Below are 19,426 nucleotides of genomic sequence, written 5' to 3' on the forward strand. Positions count from 1 at the left end.
CTTCTCGAGTTCAGAAGGATCCATACGCCAACTCTGCCCCTAACACCAGGAGATAAGCAGAGCACACGTCAAGAGTGCTGTACAGACTGACTAGTCTTCATAGGCTCCTGTGAACTCATTTAGGGTATTCTGATCATGCGTGTGGGGCTAGGATCACTTCTGAATCTCATTTTTGTTAATGAAGGAAGATTTCCTTCCACATCTACAGGGATACTAATAGAGATTGCTTTTTCCATTCCTTCCCAACTTCCAAAACAGTTTTTCTCCAGGTGGTTTTGTAAATACCTGCTAAGGTCCTCATAGCTCTACAAGTTAGGCTAGAAAAGAGATCTAGAAAACTGCAAGGAGCAGGTTTTAAAAGAAGCATTCTGCATAGGCATTTACAGTTATGGGGTCACACATGGTTTGCATGAGCTGACGTTTGATTGATAACCAGACACTACAGGAATGGGCATGACGGAGAGAGATCAGGAACGCAGAGCACCCCTCCAAGCCTTCCTCGCTGTCCATTCTGCATGACCTACCTGGACAGCACGACCACCAGCAGGATTACCTGTTACAGTAGACTTGTCTGCTAAGACACCTGAGCACGGGAAGGTAATTTTGGAGGGAGGAAAGAAATGGATGGGGGAAGAAGATAACGGGTGCCAAACTATGTTTTGCTTCAGTTTTTACAATGAGCGTACCATTGTAAAGCTACATTTTCTTAAAAAAATAAGACAAAATTAACTTACTGTGTAGGTAATTAATTCTGGTTGGCATAGTAGTCCTCTTAAGTTTATAAAAGGGAATGGGTAAGAAAGAGGAAGTCAGAAAGGTAAAAAGCAAAAATATGCAAGAGTAGAAAAAAAAAAAGACAGTGCTAACTTTAAGACATTAATACCATACACAAGGCTTTTTAAATCAGAGGGGGTTTTGTTTTGTTTGGGTTGTTTTGAGGTTTTTTGTTGTTGTATTTGGTTTTGTGTGCTTCTTCTTTTCTTAAAAGGAAAGTGTTTGACAAAACAGAAACCTTGAACTAGTCAAAGCTAACTGAAGGTGGGGGGTGGAAATGTTGAAATGTTTTCCTATCTCACTCCACAGAATGCTACTCAGCTATGACAAAGCTGAGATACAAGAATTCCACAAAGAGATCTTTGTATAAAAAAAGGGAGAGTGTTTTTTTTTTTAAATACTTTTTCAAGATGAGACAACTCTCAGATGTAAGAGATACTTTGCACTCTTCAGCAGTTCTATACTATACTGTAAATGGGACCTTTAGAAGACTGATCTCTTTGCAGCACGCTGCACAGGGAAAACCAAAACTAGACAACACATACAAACTTCCACTTGCTTGTTTTAGAATAATGTGTTAAAGAAGAGTCCAGAGGTTTTGCAAAATCTCATACAGCTCCCTAAACTTTTCCAGGCTCGAAATGAGACATCCCTTCACAATTAACCCTCTACCCCCACCCCAAACACACCCAAAACTTGCCAGTGCCTGGCCATCTGTGTCAAACTGATTGTTGCTGTACCATCCTGATGTATCAGGTGGAGCAACACAGCTGTGAGGTGGCCAGAAAACCTCGATGCTCTAAAGGAGAGCCTTGGCAAAAAGGTCCAGCGTATGCCTTGTGTGTGGGGGATTACAGAAATCTAGTAATACACTGAGGTTTTGTAGTAAGCCACTTGACAGTATAAGGGTAAGGAAAGAATAGGAGATAATAAAGCGAAAGAGGGACAGATGTGGGTGAGAAACACAACAATTTTTGCAACTTCAACGTGCAGCCCATGAGACTGGTGTGCTGCCTGTTCAGGACATAGTCCAGTGCACTGGCTCATGTGTCAGACTTCCTAAGAGCCCTTGTATTTACCCCATAGCCACAAACCAGTGCTACAGCCTCAAAGGTTAGTGGATTTATAAGGGAAACACAAAGAATCCTAAGACATTTTCAAACTGCAGCTATCCAGGTGTGTTAGTACATAAGCAAAATGATCTGACCCTTTATTTACTTACTAAATTACCCTTTATTCCATTTTCTTTAGCAAACGACGTATTAATGAAATCAGTGAAAAGGGAGAAACTGTTCACAAGGCAGTTAAAGAGTGAGTGTACTTCTGGTTTCGCCGTGGTGCTTCCTGAACACACACGTTAGCAAGTGCAGGGGAGTCCTGTGCTCAGAGGTGTGAGGGAGGAGAATAAACAGATCAGAAAGCAACCATGGAACCCTGCCACTTTCTTAGTAATGGGGCTGCTAATATGGCACAAGTACTTGTTTACAAGAACATGTTTTTCATAGAGGAACTGGCAGTGTAGCTAGTTATTTCTCTCCCAGACAACTGAGTTGGGCTTAGTGAACTGCCCTTCAACCTGTAAGGGTGAGCCCTTCTGTTTCCTGATGGAGGGGAGCGTAAGAGAGCCTGCCATGTCTCACAGAGCCAGAGGACTGCACTTCATGGCTACTAGTAAGACAGCTTCAACCAACACCACAATCACAAGGAGTTTAAGGACAAAAATCAGTAAGAAAGGATGAACTACTGCAGTGTTGCATGACACTGCCAATTACACAGAGAAAGCAGTCACTCACTAAAGCAGAGGTAAGGATCACATACCTTTAGATTTTTTCATGCTCCCAGTCTCTGAAACACTTAATGAGCTCCCAGATACTTCTTCACAGGTCTGGTCTAAGAGTGTGTTGGTGTCCCACTGTTGGCTGCCGTTCTCCAAACCCCAAGCCTTATGGGCACTTTGCTGTGGGTCAGTATCAGGTACTATTTCTGAAGCACCTAACGATAGCTTTTCATCAGAGGTGTCTTTTGCAACAGCTTCCTCCACAGTGGGTGGATCTGCTTCTTTGCAGGAGCTGTCCATGGCTGCAGCATAGTCCATCATCAGTGCAGCTTCGCTGTCCTGAGATAAAGAGGTCTGCCCAGTGAAAATAAGAGACAACACTGACACAAGCCACTCTGCTGGAAGAAAACAAGCCTCCCTGAAAAAGTTCTTTTCTCTTCTTTACACTTGTATTGCTCAGGGCTATCAGAAAGCCACTGTGAGGCTTTCTTAGCTCCACTAAAGAAGAGGAGCATATAGGCAGGTTTTAATAATGTTGTTAACGCCAAAGGACTGAAAAAAAAAATATTAAGTACATACCTCCCACCTATCCCCAGCCCCACTGCTAATAATGGGACTCTTCCCTATGTGTGCTGCTGTAATGAAGTATCAGCATGCATAGACAATAACCTTTTGGTCTTTTTAAGAAAACAAACATGGAAGTGTTTCACCTCATAGAGGGACTTTTTGGCATCTATATGAGATTACAAAGCCATGCAGTTCCAGTGCCCCCCTTTCCCAAGCAGATATATCCATCACTGTGGCAGCTGATCCTCATTCCTCTTAGCACAGTGCAGTGATCACGAGGGGATCCATGCCCACTGACTTGGCTTTCACTCAGAGCTCTTTAGGCATCCTGTGCATTACAGGAAGACTTGACAACAAATGTCCATACAGCAGCCTGCAGGGAAAGGGCTACAGGCAGGCACCAAGCATGAGATGGCAGACTGAGGCTGTGGATGAAGAAAGTCTGGAGGAATGCTATGTACCATGTGAGAAAGTCTTCTGTTTGCCCTCCCTCTGGAACAGAGCCCAGAGGACTAGGACGTTTTTCATAGGGTTTTGTTTTAAAAACTTTGAAAAAACCCAGAAAAATCTTTCATACCTTTTCTGTGCATCTTCCCTCCATGGGCAAAACACAGAGAAGGACTAATTATCCTCTGTTCTCACCTAAATTGGCTTTCCCAAATCCCTAATCATCCTACTCCCATCCAAGGATACCATGCATTTTTAGTCAGGCTGTCAAATCTAACAATCAAAACCCAACACCCTCATCAACAAACCTATCCTGATTTGGCTTAACCTGCAGCAGTTACTGAAACAAACTGGCACACAGACCTAGGTCCTGCAGAGACTGCTGAATGGGAGACAGCAGAACACATGTTAACGTTGCACGCAGTGTAGCAAAGACCTTACAGCACGAAGCATTAAATATAAGTGTTGTTTTCTGCTCTACCTTGGACACCCCTGATATGATAATGGTGCTTTTCTTTCTAGGAGACTTCAGCTTCTGCTTTGCAGACTCACTTAGCTGCCGGATGGCTGCTTCTGCAACAGGATCAGTGCCATTCAGTACCAGCAATTCTGAAAAGAAAGCATTATTTCAGAGGGAAGAAAGAAAACCAGGAAAAAACAGAGCAAAGAGAGGCAGAGTTTGTTCTTGACTTAAAATTCAAAGAGATCAGCAGAAAAGGAATAAACACCAGGCATACCAAAACATCTTCCAATTCACCACCCAGCTATTGGATCTTGTCTTCCCCTTCTGTTACCCATTCTTTTGAGAAAAAGTACCCAAGCTGCACTTACAAACCCTTGCCCTGAGCATACAGGAAGTTCTGGAAGCCTAGACAAAACATCCAATTATTTCAATGCATTGCTACGCTGCATTGTGACTATAATCCAGAAGCAGTGGGTAGAGCGCCAGGTATCACAGTCATGAAGAGCCGTAGTTCTAACACGGCACAAAGCTAGAATGTGCTTCTCTACTTCTTCAGGTAGGTATTTTGTTCTTTTTCCAGACATCCTTGCTTGACATTTCCAGATTTGCTATGGCACTACGATAGAATGGGAAAAGCAAAGTGGCAGTCACTCTGCTCTTTATCAGCTGCCTCCAAAGCCTGTAAAGCACCTCCTTTTCTCCTCCAAACATCGCACAGGAGTACAAAACCTTCTTTATAAAATGCTCTTTAGTGACAAACACAAGTTCATTTTTAAGCATGGCCATTTCTTCAATCTAGTATGCAAGTACTCTGGGCACTAATCAAATTCGTCAAGCTTAGGAACAAATAAGGCTAAGAAAGTTAACAAGACAAGAATCCCCATATTTAATTGTCTGAGGAGGGCTTTTCTATTAAGAGTTTTAACAACAAAAGAATACAGGCAGGAATAGCACCAGTGTTAATTAAACTGAGCAGTGTCTTTGGTTACTGTGACATTAATGCAATAAAAGACGGGGCCTGAATAATTACACTGCACCAAGAGTCTCAGATACTTTTGGAACTTAAGGGTGCACACGCATAAGGGGTTTGCACGCCCACGCATGTCTGCACACTCACTATAAACCTCTACTTTTCCATCTCCTCAGCCACTGCAAAGCCCCCATGAACAGCTGAAAGCATCCAGGACAGCATCAGTGGCACTTGCTAATCCATACCATGGTCATCACTTAGAACTATGGCACAGCCACGGCACCTTTTCCATAGCGCTTGTTGCTATTTTGGCATTGTTTGTAATAACTACTACCTAATTACTGCCATATCAAATGCTACTTTGTATTTCTTTCATTTGGCTTAAACTTTGGTTCTAATGAGTAATTCTTCCTGCTGTATTGTATAAACATTTCACAGAAATTCCCCTGCGCTCCCATAAAAACACTGTCCATAGCAATGTGCTCTAAGTTGTCTTCAGATGAGTTTTCCAGTAAGTGCTTTGTATCTTTAATACCATAAACAGTTATGAGAGTCAACTCAGAAGTCTAGCACTATCTTAACATTTCCCACACTGGGTTAGTAATACCATGCTGCTTCATGGTATTAGAGCACTTCTTAGTCTAGAGGTATGGGAAGGTTCAAGTGCTATTGCAGCTATTCACGGTTATTAATTCATGCTCTTCCCCAGATTTCCGTCTTTTGGCCAATACATCCCTCTAAGCAAGCCTTCTAACTGCTCCAGGAGCAGTCTAGGTCATCTCCAGATTGTCCCATCGCCACTCAAATCTGTGAAAAAAAAACTGGACTCCACATCATGTGCCATTTGCAGCTAGACTGGGTTGCATCTTTCATCACTGTTGCCTGCAGAGCTACTGAAAGATCAAATGGTGACCACACAAAGGACTGAAAAAATACCCTGAAGATTCAGAGTTGCAACTCAAAAAGGTAAAATGCCCCAGAGTCAAAATCAGATTTAATACAGTCAAAGTGAATTTATAATTGAAGTTATTATCAACTCTGAAGGCTGTATGCCAGGTGACTTAGGAAGGTGGGCAAACAGGCACAGACAGATTGTGTATTTGCATTAGCACAAAAAAGTCTGGTGGCAGGGCTAGGAAGAGAATTCGGTCTTTCTTACATCAGTCCAGCTTTGTGCCTTCTGTTCAGACAGGGGGTATTTCACAACGGCCTTAGAGGCAAGTTTCACAGGGTTTTCTCATTTAGTGCATTGTCCCCCATAGCTTTATAAAGGAGGAATCTTTAATTCAAAAGAGAAAAGACAGCCTGCGTTTTCTGCAGTCACCTCTGCTCACCAAACCACAGCTCATTGTTATTTATTGAAAATTAGTAATTTAAATCACCAATTAAACACAGACTTCTATTGCAAGACTGCTATATCCCTAACCACAGTGCTTGCTAAGATAAACATCTCAGTGCCTGTTGAAAGGCAGTAGCCATATGGGTTTGCTGTTATTTTAACAGGATTACATTAATCCCATGTGCAGCAGAGAGACATATTCTCATTAGCAGCTTTGAACATTTCTATTACCTGTATCTGAAGACGATAAAGTTTTGCTGACTGGAGCGCCATGAGAATGGATCGCTTGAACAGAGAAATCCTTTTCAATCACCTTTACTTTAACTGGAGTTTTCACAGGAGAATCTGAGGAAGAAGCTTTTTGGTTATTTAAACTATTCAAGACATTTATTATGAAAGTAGTAAGAATTTATTATACCAATGTTAAAGCCTGTTCAAATCGTAAGTGTTTGGGAAACTTGTTTAATACAAATTTTCACCGCATGCTCTACGGTAACCTGGCTCCAAAAGACCCGTGAAGTGTGGGAATTTATTGTTTTTAAACATTTTACTGTAATACGCTAGACAACACCCACTTAAGTAAAAGATCTGCTTTAACAACTTAAAAGAATGCATCTCTTTGTCAGACTTCACACATAGACCGTTCAGAGGTTTTACTTTCGCACTTATCCCAAGAAGAATCGGAGAATCTACTCCTGAAAGACATGCTGAAAAAAACAACTTTGGCACACGACAACACCAATCCCCATTACAGATTATAATACAGATCAAGCTTAGAAGGCACAGGATGGTCTGTCATCAGCAAACACTGTAAGAGTCTGATACTTTTGTCATGTGGAAAACCATTCACCAAAATCAAACTCTTCTGCTTTATCACTCTACCGTGAAGTTTTACAATGTGTATTAAAAGGAGCATTAATCACTCCTCTTGTAAGAACAAGGTTTCATGAAAATTAAAAACCTGATTCTGAAAAATACAAACTATGTCCCCCCCCCCGACATATCAGAGAAGTCTGGACAACAGCACCTTTCCTTACATCCTGCCCCCCCAACTTCTCCTGGTCCCCACGGATAACCCTAAGAGTGAACACAGGAAGAACCAGACTTCTCACCTGTGCTCAGTGGAGATGATCTCCCTTCTAGACGAGGTTTGGTTTTCACAGCAGTTACCGTAGTGACCACAGTCCCACAGGGCATCACAGTGCGATCCTTTTCTATCTTAGTGGCTGGCACTGGAGAAGAGACTTGCCACGTCTTTAATTCATTGGGTTCTATAAAAGAGAACTAGGAAGACAGAACAATTTCACCTCTGAAGCAGAGTCAAGTAAGAAGGACTCTAACACTTCTAGCTAGTGCTCCTCTAACATTTTTCTAACATTCAAGAGCCAAACAGCTAATTCTTTTGATAGACCGTGTGAGGTGTTACCATGCAATGTGAATGCACTACCCTAACGTGGCCGCAAACACGACACTGCGCTGCGAGCGTCAGTCCAAAGCACAAGATGAGCACTCGCAAGTACTTCCCAAAAGTAAAGGATCCAATGTAAAACCATCCAAATGCAGTAGTACCTCTGCACTAATGGATCCCAGCCTGGGCCCTGGCTCAGAGCTGCTCTCACTGGCCGTGCTGTTCAGTGCAAAGCTTTGCTGTCCAGAAGGTTGTTTCCTGAACAAGTCAAGAGGTACAGTCACCTTTGTGGATAAAGGACCTAGAAGAAACAAAATCAACAAAATCAGTGCACATCTGAGCTGTCAGCGTGTTTAAGGGTGAGAAGATGGGAAAGGAGGAGGAAGAACACAGGCAGCTAATTGCAAGAACTGGTTCTATGCCACAGGGCAGAAACATGGCAGTTTTCAGAGCTTTCTTTCCATTTTACGACTATTCCTCAGCGTAGCCTAATACTGTACAACAGGAAAGAATGGAGACATGAAACACTGTTTATCTGCCACTACTTCTGGCCATTATTTTTCCCTGTATATGCAGAATGTTTAGGGGAAAAGAAAACATCTAGAAATATTCCTGTTAGGTTCTTGACCAATTGCCATAACCAGCTACCTGCATCTTTCATTTCAGAGAATGCTCTGGATTCCTGGTAAACCAGTGCATCATTAAGAACATTCTTTCTTAACTTGAACTTTAGTGCAAGCTCCGCACTTCTCTTGTTCCTCCCCTTACTTTATTAGCCGCGCTAGACTGGAGCAAACTATTAGCAAAATTACTGCATGATTTCAGAGATTAAATCCTAGTTTTCTGTGAAATTCAAAGGCAAGTAGAGATCTACATTACATTCACATTATTCAGCTCTCTCCTCATTAATATGATTCTGCTTTGACTTTTCTATTCAAATTTTTGGGAGAAGAACAGCTAAGATGGGGGAGGAGGAGGAAGATGATTGTCAGTGCAATCAACGGGGATCTTTTTCTTCAGGAATCCAGGCTGGTAGTTACACTCTCAGTAGGATGTGGAACATTACTGGTATGTTTGAACGATCCATTACTAAAGATGCTTAGGTACAGACAAAACTAAACTTTATGCAAGGAACATTTGCTGACTGTACACAGGTCCCATTTTTTTGTTAAAAATAAAAAATAGCATCTGTATCAGAGAAATTTTTTAAAGCATTTGCCTACAGTTGACTTGCCAATCCCTCCAATAATTGCAGATCATATGCAAAGTATTGCACAGCTTCGTACATCTAGATTATTTAAAATAAAAATAAATACAGTAACCTAAAACCAAAAATGAAACACAGTCCACTTGGCTATATTACTCATTAACTGTGACTTAGATAAAATATTATTACTTAATAAATTATTGGCCAAGCCTTCATCCACTATTACATGACCTCATAAGAAAAAGCACATTTTTTTAAAGCACTGGGCATGAAGAGCTTTGGCCAGTACTTTATAACTTTTTCCTGAACTAAGTTGAATATAACTGATAGTACTAGAACACAAAGAAATAGCTGAGTGTCAAAAAGTAATGTTTCTTTTTTGTTTGTTTTATACCTGAAACCTGATATAAGAAGGAAAAAGCAAATGGATCCAAGAGGTGAAATACAGTTACTATTTCTAGCTATAGGAAAACTCTGCATCAGCAAAATAACATGCAGCATATATAAGAATAATTTATAATGTTGTGTCATCACTTCAATAAAGCTCAAGCCATGAAGTACTTGGAGCAAGCTTAGAAAGCTCATGCAAACATCTCAGCGTGCTCTCTGGTCTCAGCACCCACCTACCCCTTACCCCCACTGGCAAGGTAACGCTTGTCCAAATAAACCAAACACAATAGTTCAGTGGAGGGGTTTTCTTGCCGCTGAAGGCTAATTGCAAACTGCAACAACAGAATCAAGTAGTAAAAATGTTTCAGCCCCCATGTTTTATACTTAATCCAATATCATCAGAATTAGTGTGGTTTGCACATGGTAATTGCTAGGCAGCCTCTGGGGTGTGAAAAGGAAGGATTTAGGATTAACACCCATGATTCCCCTTCAGCCACAGAAAGACCTGGAAAGCTTAACTTGAACCCAAAATTTCTCACAGTGGATCCGTTAAAAGTTTAGAAGGCTGAAAAATTAAGTATATCGGCACACGGAAGACTCAGTATGTTGACAGCCTAGAAAGAAACTCAAGGTGTCTCTGTAATCTTAACTCAGAGGCAGACAGAGACACGTGAACAGTGTATCCTCTCTTCTGTCCATGCATACTGATGGAAGTAACGGTTACACAGGCAGCACTTAACCCAGGTCAATCAGCGCTGCCCAAGAACTCCGCAATTTTCCACGGATTTCAACTCTGGGACCTACATTTGAGGACAGGCTTACCACAAACTTAAGTTATAAATTTTCCCCAAGCTGCCCGTTTCGTACAAGTTTGGCTGGCTATTTTCAGCTCATCTCCCCTCCACAACTGTTCTTCCCCTCAGGGCTGCCATGCCTGAGGCATACCCGATTTCACTACCAGGACAAGTCAGCAGAAGACATCGACGCTTTAATGCAGGTTCAGAAATCTGACAGTTTCTTGTTTGGCTATACAGCCAGGTAGAACTCAAAGAGGACTTATGTCAACATTTAGCAATGCTCACGAGCTGATCATGCAAAATAATTCAGTTTTAATACTTACTATCCAACTTTCCATCTTCTACTATTTGCAGTTGCAATGCTTTTGATTTGGCACTTAGTTCACTGTGGAGTAAATGAAACTATGTTAGGTCTTCGCAGGCGAGCAGATTTTCCTTCCCACTTAGGTTTTCCCCTTTCCCATCCTGGTTGCCAGTACCCTAGCTTTTCTTGGCCCGCACTAAGCCAGGCAGTCCAACTTGCTAACCAAGGCGGGCAGCACTACACAGCTGCTGGGTACGCTGCGTGCATAGCATTGTTTTGACCTCAGGAAAAACTGTCTAAGGGTTCATTGTCCAAAAAACTTGGCTTGCTTCTCTCCAGCACTGTTGCAGAAGTTTGAGTGCCTAAAATTTCAGAGGCTTTTCTTCTCCCCAGTAGTTGACCAACACTGCCCTTCAGGTTGATGTTGGTCCCTAATCCAACTGCTACATCACAGCACTAAGAAGCTATTTTTTCCTGGCAGGATCAAATTTGTAAGTCAAGATGCTGGAACAGGTCCAATGAACAGTCCGTTCAAAGCTGTGCGGTATCCTGTCAAAGCAGGAAAGTGTCCTGCAAAAGCAGGATAGATGCAAGCAAATAAAAAGTAGTTACAGTCTTATGTGAGAAGAGTCAGCATTGCTTTTCCAAAATAAGACTCAAGGATGTGGCCAGATAACAAGAACTAGCTTCTGTGTGACAGAAATTACATGAACTATTAGCAGAATTACCAGCATGTGCGGTACTTCACAGGAGGGATGAGACAATAGATACAAAACCTTTCCTCTAATTGAGACGGTGAAGCAAACTGGGTACCTACTGATGAACCTTCCAGTAAAACTTGGTTTTATAACCTTCTCAGTAGGTGTTCTGCCAAAAACCTTAAGGGCACATGTGTATGTATTTTATTTTTATGTCTCCATTTCAGGATGGTGTGGTCTTGACTGCAGGCATCCAACATCCAGTAGATGCTGTCAGACATCATCTGTGCAGCAGGTTTTAAGCTTTTCCCTGCCACTCCCATCCCCTCCTGCGCTTCCAAAACTTGAAAGGGAGTACCTTGATGGTACTATTGCTGCTCTTCCCATGAAGTAAAGCAGAGCCTGACACGGTGGTCAGTACACTGGTCTTCAGACTGGTGGGTATTTTTGGTTATGAAGAAAGAAAAGGCAGGGAGGGGGGATGTGAATTTGAAAGAAGGTGTGCAGCCAAATCCCAATCACTCATCTGTAAAAGTCCCCAAGCTTACCTCATGCACTTCTGAAAAGCAGCCAACGCCGTGGAAACCCCACCATTATCCCTAGCGTCAAGGCCAAATTCCAGTCAACTTAATCACATCCTGCCTGCCCTCTCTCTGCACTTTCAGTTGGAAAGGGTATTATTCTGACAAATTTCCTGTCCAAAATCACTGGGAACATGTCTGCTCTGCAACACTGAGCATGGATGCTGGTTTTACCAACAGATAACTGAAGTGACTGACAGAACCCAGTGAACAAAGCACTTTGAGATACTTTGAACAGAAAGCTGCTACAGAAGTGCATTTTTCCCCCCTCTTATTGTGGAGAAGAAATCACATCACGTTAACCCTTAAGTCTTGATGGCAACACAGCACACTGTCACAGAAGAATGTTGTCTGACCTGTGACTTTCCACAAAAACTGTAGGTCCTCATAACTAAAATCAGACTGTAAAAGTCATTGGATTGTGCATGTCTGAAGGAAAAGGGCTTCCTAACTGCTTTTCCACTTGACGGCAGGATGAGCAGCAGTTGCATACACCTCTATCAGTCCATATGAAAACGTGAGGCCTCTCAGTGTCGTTCTGCAACATCAATTTTTCTTTGCTGACTATCGTGACTTCTAACCACCTCCCTACACACTCTCAGAGGGGCCTGGTGTTCTCTCCAAGTCCTGTACAACTTGTGATGACCGATCCTGGCGCCTTCCTTCAAATCAAGCAGCCCCTGCCGCTTCTCCCCTCAGCTCTCCTGTTTCTGCGGTGCATGCTCCCATAACATTCACAGGTGCAGTCCAGCAGACTGTGATGAGGCAGCAGAAAAAGATCTGTGCATTGCACGCTCGCTCCCCCTTCAAGTTGAGGAGGACACACTGAAGTGCACACTGCTCCTCGAGGAAGAGAGCACTCAGCACGGACAGGCACACGTCTAAATACACTCTCAGTTCCTTGTAAGCTAAGCCTCTGCTTTGCGAGAGAAGGAGCAGATACAGTGCATGCCAGGCTGTGACTAGACAGTGAAGAAAAATATCACACAAAACCAACTGAAATACCACTCTCCGAAATATATTTAGAGAGAGAGAGAGAAATGGACCTGAAATGGGAGAGGAAAGCTACAGAAAAGAACCAGAGAGTCTCCGCTGCGCCTGAAGCACCTCTCACATTAATAGTCTGGTAGAAAAAAAAAAGAAAGCAGTATCTGCAGTTGCATGGCAGCACCTCTACCCCGTTCCCCTGGGAAGCTGCTCTGCCTGCCTGTGCATGTGTTTAAAGCCACTAGAGAAACATCCCTCTGACCCACGCCACCATCAGTGACTCCCCCTTCGTCAACTCGTACAATACAGAAGCTACCACATATTTCTGCTCTGCTGCTAGAAAGTGGAAGTGAAAGTAGTTTTAGAGCTGCTCACTTTTGATCTTATTCACAGAAGCTGTGTGAATCACTGAATGCCATGCAGGCTGCCCAAAAGTCCCATTTTTGTTCTACAGAAAAAAAATGTAGTTAATTGTACACTCCCTTTTTAATCATAGCCACCATTCTTTTAGATGGTACATTTTTTTGCACATTTACATTTCCCACTCAGGGGAGAGAAGGGAGAGACATCAGGTTTCCTCAAATGCAGTTGTCATGGTAAAGTGACTTCAAAACCTTGCTAAAGCTTTTTTTTTTGCACTGTATGAAAGAACAGGGTGATTTATTATGCCTGTTACTGCTGTCATTTACTAGAATCAGATTTCTACCAGGGAAGATCTAGAGACCTATCTGAGCTCATATCCTTGCAGAGCGTAATTAGGTATCCTGAATTTCTGAGGCCACTCAACCGGACCTATTTCAAAATGCCATTCTTCCCTCAAGTAAAGTAAAAAGTAAGTAAAAAAAAATGCTTTACCATAAAAGTATTCTCAGTAGGTAAGTTACTTACAAGATAAACTCTTCCTTCCAAAAGGGATTTGCAGCATTTTTGGCTACAGAGGTGGAAAACTTCTGCATAGGGTCATTCAACTGAACTATACACGCAAGGTTTGTGCTGCCTGTAAAGGCGAGAAAAATCAATAACCAGTTATTAATATTCCATCCCCAGGAGGCACACTTACCTAAAAGAAAGCAAAGAACCTCCTTCCTTACATACTGTGCTTTTGAATAGACTATTGGAAACACTTCCTCACCCACCCACAAAAGAAATTTCTTCCCTCCCCTCAGTTTATATACCATCTACATTAATGGCGACGGTCAAGATTGGGTCATCAAATGCACAGTTCTACATAGTGTTAAAACGTGATGGCCTGATTTAAATTCTGGCATGAGGCAAAAAAGTGCAGGCATAAAAAGATCAAAAAGGATGGGGAGACAGAATGAACAGCAAGGAGGTGGTGGTGTGGGTGCAGGGGGAGGAGGGAGTAATGTTGCTTTCAGCTGCCTTAAAAAACCCACAAGTTTTCAGAGTTCCTACTGGCCAGAATCACAGTGGTTTCTTTGGACATCAAAGCAAGCTGCTTCTGCTAGCAAGTGAATGATGACAGTAGTGTTAATTAACCATGGCTTTGTGGACGGAGGTTTTTAACAAACTCATGGCATTTTAGACTACTGGTGCAGAATTATCTCTACCTTGATCTAGGAATTTGATAACATGGCAAATTGGCATATTAGAGTTAGTTATGTTGCTGCTCCAAGGGGAAATAGTTTGCACAATGTGTTACTCTTAAAACAATTTCTTTTGTATGGCTTTCACAGCATCAAAAATAATTTCAGTCCCAGGGCAACTGAAGGAAAGTGCTCAAGAAAAGTGGCAAAAAGCTCAGTACTGACTGTGTGCCAAGCAAACAAAAGATAGGCTGCCTCCAGTTCTCCAGCAGAATCTAGGTTTATATTTACTGTCACCAACTCTCAGTTGTCGTCTGGTGGTGGGTCGGCGCTGTGCCCCTATCTTGGGCATAGAAGCAGCTTGGGCCTGGCAAGGTTATTAGAGGAGATAAAGCTCTATGTACACGCAGCTTATTTGGGATCCAAGCTAACCCTGGAGTAAGTAGTTTAGCTGCTTTCACAGCACGCTGAGCCTGAGTTAATGAACCTGGGGTGGTTTTCTGGTAACCCAGCCACATGTCTCCGCAGCCTGCTCTTGCTGCCAGCGGAGCTCAGCAGCCCAGGGCAGAAACGCCTGGATAGCTCTGCCTGAAATTTCACCAGAGCCACTGACCGACTGCTACTGAACAGGGTATTTCAACATTTCTGCCCCGCACTCCCTGGTGTACACAACTAACGATTTTTTCCTTAACAGCAGAAATTACTTATGCCCTAGATGACACACTGTGGACCATACAGTACTAAATCTAGGATAATCTTTGTTTACATACACAAACTAAGGAGACAAAAACGGGCACAGCTCATAAGCAGAGGCCAGTTCTGCTACTGGTTACGTCCCAGTTGAACTAACACATCTACAGGAAAGCTGCAAGCTCCTATAAATCACGTTAGGACCCATGGTTTATAGGATGATAATGATCAAGATGGACAAACAGTCCTTCTTCAACCCTCTATGTATCCCTGCAGGTCAGCCTGCAATATTGCACACTCTTACTGAGTCTCAAGAGTCGCAACAGGATAATTAATTATTGCTGCAAGACAAGGCCAGGAAAAGGAAAGGGAACGATAATTAAAAGGCAGCAAGCTATGTCCATAAGCTAGCATCTTCCCAGCTGTGCAGTAATTCCACTGGATTTTGAGTGTAGCAGCAAAACCCCACAAACAAGCTTTATTTCTCATACTCAGTTCCAAAACATTTACACTCCCAGAGTTGCTAGGGAAGCAGCAAAATTCCCTCCATCTCCTTTTAAAAGAGCAAATGGTGATTTTGCCTCTCAATATCTGGGTTCTCAAAGTAGAGCACATTAATTGTCCCCTATTCCTCTCACGTTCAGGGAGGGGGCAGAAAGGCTTCCCATAAGATGAATCCTCCATTGCTGGCGATATAGGCACATAAAGGTATCTCATTTTGTGAGTCTTAAAAGCAGCCAAAATGATTTGCTCTTTTGAAAAGGTTAGTTTGCACTGCAAAACTGTAGGGTAATAACAAATCCTGAATGAGGTTTTCCTGCAATCTACAGTTTCCAGCACAGTTTTATTTATATAGGACATTTTGCTGCAAATTGTTCCAAAACTGCTATAATTTGTTTTTAAAAAATGGTCTGCAGAAAGTTACAGGGGAATTGCTTCCAACCAGGATGAGCAAAGCAGCATTATGCAAGAGTCTGGGGCAGAAATGTATTACATCTAACTGAAAAAAGGAGTATAGCAAGTAGGATATATTTATCCAGAACTAGTGCCTTGCCCAATTTAGCAGCCACAAGCTTCCATTTAAAAGACTATTATGGAATTGTTAGTGACCATAAATAACAGAGCCTCAAATTTGCGTTTCCGCTGACAAATCTGAAATACGCTTGCTCGTGCCTCATTCAGTGATGCAGGCGTGCTTGCACTTGAAGTCTCAATCCTTGCTAGACAGGCTTGGTACTTTTTTCCAAAACCAACAGTGCATCTTCCCTAGGCAGTGACCTCCTCTTTGGCTTCATTCTCCGCTTGCAAGAGGTACTCCCTCCCCTACCCACTGAGGTACTTTATTAGGGGGAAGAAATCCCCGATCACAAACCACCACCTTTGAGGAGAGTTTACATAGAGGAGGAGAGTTTTAGATAAATCAGAAAATTGCTCAAAAGTAAAGAAAAGCAGCCGTAAAAGTAAGGTAATACTGAACCACTGTCATTGCTAGCAGTTAAAGGAGAGCTGGTTTTGAGCCCCTCATCTTGGGTCCACCCAAAGTGATAACTTTTAGAAATCAAAACTAAAATCCAGAAAATAATCAACCAACTTTATAAATATGCTCATTTCAATGGATTTGCTTACAAGAAGATCAAGATGTTTAAACACTTAAATAAACCAAAACACACCATTTTATACAGGCATGACTTAGTCTGTTTCTGAGTACAGCAATATCTTACATCTTCTGAAAGAAGGTTGTAACCCAGAACTTCCAAATGATTTCAGCTGAAAGGAAAAACAATAACCCAGCCCTTCTTGAAAAGGAGCAGCATCGCATGGGCTACGTTACCTGCAGCACTGTGATCAGTTAAGTTTACTGCAATGTTCTTTACCAGCAGTTTGAGTTCATGAGCCCTTGGAGGTTTAGGCGGACTAGTGCCCTGAGGGAGAAGGCTTATGTTCTGTACATTCTGTGAAAAGCAAGCAGAACAAGAGGGATCACACATATGCAAATACAAAATAATTTTACCTGCCGTCACATCGACATAGGGAAGCAGACATTGCGATGGGGTGCAACACCAACAGGTAGCAATGGAGTTTAACATCAACAGGTAGCCATGGGGGAGTTATGATCACAAAACCTTCACTGCCAAAGGCTATGTTGTTCTAAAGAATGTGTTCCAGTTGTTTCTGATCACTGAACAGTGTTAAACTTACTCATTTGTGAGTCATGAGTATAGAATTAAAACACTAAGCAGAAGGGCACTTACCGAAAGATTTAGGTAGGAATAAGACTTACCTGAACCTCCTTTATATCTGTAGGCCTCGTACTCAACACTACAGATGGAGAAACTGAGCTAAAGAGGTTCTTCAAAGCATCTCTGAGCGTTTCAGATATTGCACATGTCCCTGCTGTCTGTCCCTAAGAGGAAACAAACAATCATGCTTCTCAAAACTCAGAAGAAAGAAGGCAAAAAATTAATTTGGTATATCTAAACCACCAAAGCTATCGAACGTTGACTTTGTCAGAGAGAGACATGGGTTCTGTTGCCAACAACAAAATGTAACAGGAGATCATGCCAATGATGACTTAATTTTCTGTATTATGCATTAAAAGAAAACTAGAAATATACACTGAAAAAGTCACATGCTGTTCTGAGAGTTAGGAAGGCACAGCTATTAGCCACAAAACCAGAAGTCTCATGAACGGTTTATATCTTATGATGGTGTTTTAAAGTCTTTGTACTGTATTGCACCCCACTGAGAGAGCAGATCAGGTCATCAGATAAGCAGATCGGCACTGCTCCACTGATTTATTGGGAGTTATGCCAGCTTGCAACAGCTGAGAAGCTGCTAATCCTGTGCTGCACTGAAAAAAAATATTATAGCATCTCTTGGAGGTCTGCGGCCTTGCTGAAAAGTGCACTCTGAGGACAGATAGTCATGCTGTTCTGGGGGACCAGCTCGTACAGTTTGCCCATTCAAAAACCTCCTGGCAATCTGTGCTTAGCACCGCTATCTCTGAGCGATTAGAACAGACCACAGATTTTGCTTACACACGATTAATTTTAAGATGTACGAAGATGGTGAACTGCCCCTGCCCTCCCTGTGCTCCTGGAGAAGCCTGCTTCCCATGTCATGCTCCTCAGAAAGTCTCTTCTGCTCTGTTACCTACAGGGAGTGGATTTTTAAATTAAGCGGTCACAGAAAGGGCAGTCTGATACCCAACTGCTCTGAAGGTAGCACAGGAGAAATCTCAGTGAGGTTTCTTTTCTAAAGGAAAGATTGAAGTAGGAGGCAAAGATCTGACTTAAACAAGAGAGGACTCGCCCGTCTTTTCTCACCTGACACCACACCTGAGAGACTTTACTATTACGGAACAAGACTTTAAAAGAAAGGGAACTGATTTACAGATGCAGGTACAGAATAGCTGGAGAATGCAATAATCACACAAAGCAGAATAAAGGTTCCCTTATGCCTGCTGCTGTCTGACGGGAGCATGCCTACAACCAGCGTGCCATGGCCAACACACACGGCCCTGCTGCAAAGGCAAGGCATGCTGATGACAAGGGCGCCCAATTTGCACCAGCAGGGAGACCCAGGCGGGGAGCTGATGGTTTGACCCTGGTAGATTGCCTCGGTAACACTGCAGCTGCACACCACCAGCTTTCCGCTCTACCTGACCCACGCCGGTGCAGCCACGCGGCACAACGAAGCCGCGAGGCTCAAGCCTCAACCACCCACATCTCTGCGAGGGCGGCAGAGCATGGGCTTTGCTCTGCCACCCTGGACACCCTGCACCACGCTCCTGCCTTACAGACAGCTCTCGGCACCAGAGGCAATCTTGTCATTCCAAAAGCCTCGGTTCTTTCTTAGGTGTAGGAGAACGATCATGCAATGACTTCTGCGCTCCTAAAGGTGTGCTTGCAGATTGCACAACAGGTCAAACAGATTTGGAGCAACAGCCCTTTCCCAGTTACGCAGGTGTTACAGAAACACTATGGGTGTTTCACAAAAATCCCAGGCATGTTGTGTACAGAAATCCTGTTTCACTGCCTTCTTACCTATCTGCCCTTTGGTGACAGGTTGCTACGCTTCAGAACGCCCAACAGCATTGACCAGTCCCACAGAAACTCTGCTTTGCTCACACCGTGCTCCCTCAAACAACCACCAAGGAAAGAGCCAGTGGCACATTTCTGCAACTTGCAGATAATACTCTTTTACTTTAAAAAATATTGAAGTAAATTATGCTGTCTAAAGCCTCAGTTTTGGTAATTTCATTACTTATGTTACCTAAATAAGCAGATAAATTGTGGTTAGTTTTCACTGTTTTCTGTAATTTCCCTTCCCCGCCCTTACCTAAACACCATTTGATGAAGAACACTGTCAAACTGTAAAATTCCAGCCGCCTCTCGCTTTGTCATCAACCTAATCTGACATTTGTTATTTAACGGTAACAACAGCAACAAGAGCTATTGGACTTCTACTCATAGGTATC

General features: G+C 42.7%; 1 protein-coding gene across 3 annotated transcripts in view; it reads right to left on the minus strand.

The window, feature by feature from the left end:
- Positions 1-19,426, minus strand: part of C2CD2 (C2 calcium dependent domain containing 2) — a 37,153-nt gene that overhangs the window by 3,121 nt on the left and 14,606 nt on the right. For all 3 annotated transcript variants that reach the window (XM_035896356.1, XM_035896357.1, XM_035896358.1), the window contains 9 exons: positions 17,228-17,350; positions 16,778-16,898; positions 13,598-13,706; positions 10,463-10,524; positions 7,907-8,046; positions 7,450-7,621; positions 6,569-6,682; positions 4,047-4,174; positions 2,593-2,905 (listed from right to left, as the gene is read on the minus strand). In XM_035896356.1, coding sequence (XP_035752249.1) covers positions 2,593-2,905; positions 4,047-4,174; positions 6,569-6,682; positions 7,450-7,621; positions 7,907-8,046; positions 10,463-10,524; positions 13,598-13,706; positions 16,778-16,898; positions 17,228-17,350 — 1,282 coding nt within the window. The remainder of the gene's footprint in view (positions 1-2,592; positions 2,906-4,046; positions 4,175-6,568; positions 6,683-7,449; positions 7,622-7,906; positions 8,047-10,462; positions 10,525-13,597; positions 13,707-16,777; positions 16,899-17,227; positions 17,351-19,426) is intronic.

Source organism: Egretta garzetta, unplaced genomic scaffold (genome assembly GCF_000687185.1).
Source record: "Egretta garzetta isolate BGI_Z169 unplaced genomic scaffold, ASM68718v1 scaffold45, whole genome shotgun sequence".
Taxonomy (NCBI): domain Eukaryota; kingdom Metazoa; phylum Chordata; class Aves; order Pelecaniformes; family Ardeidae; genus Egretta; species Egretta garzetta.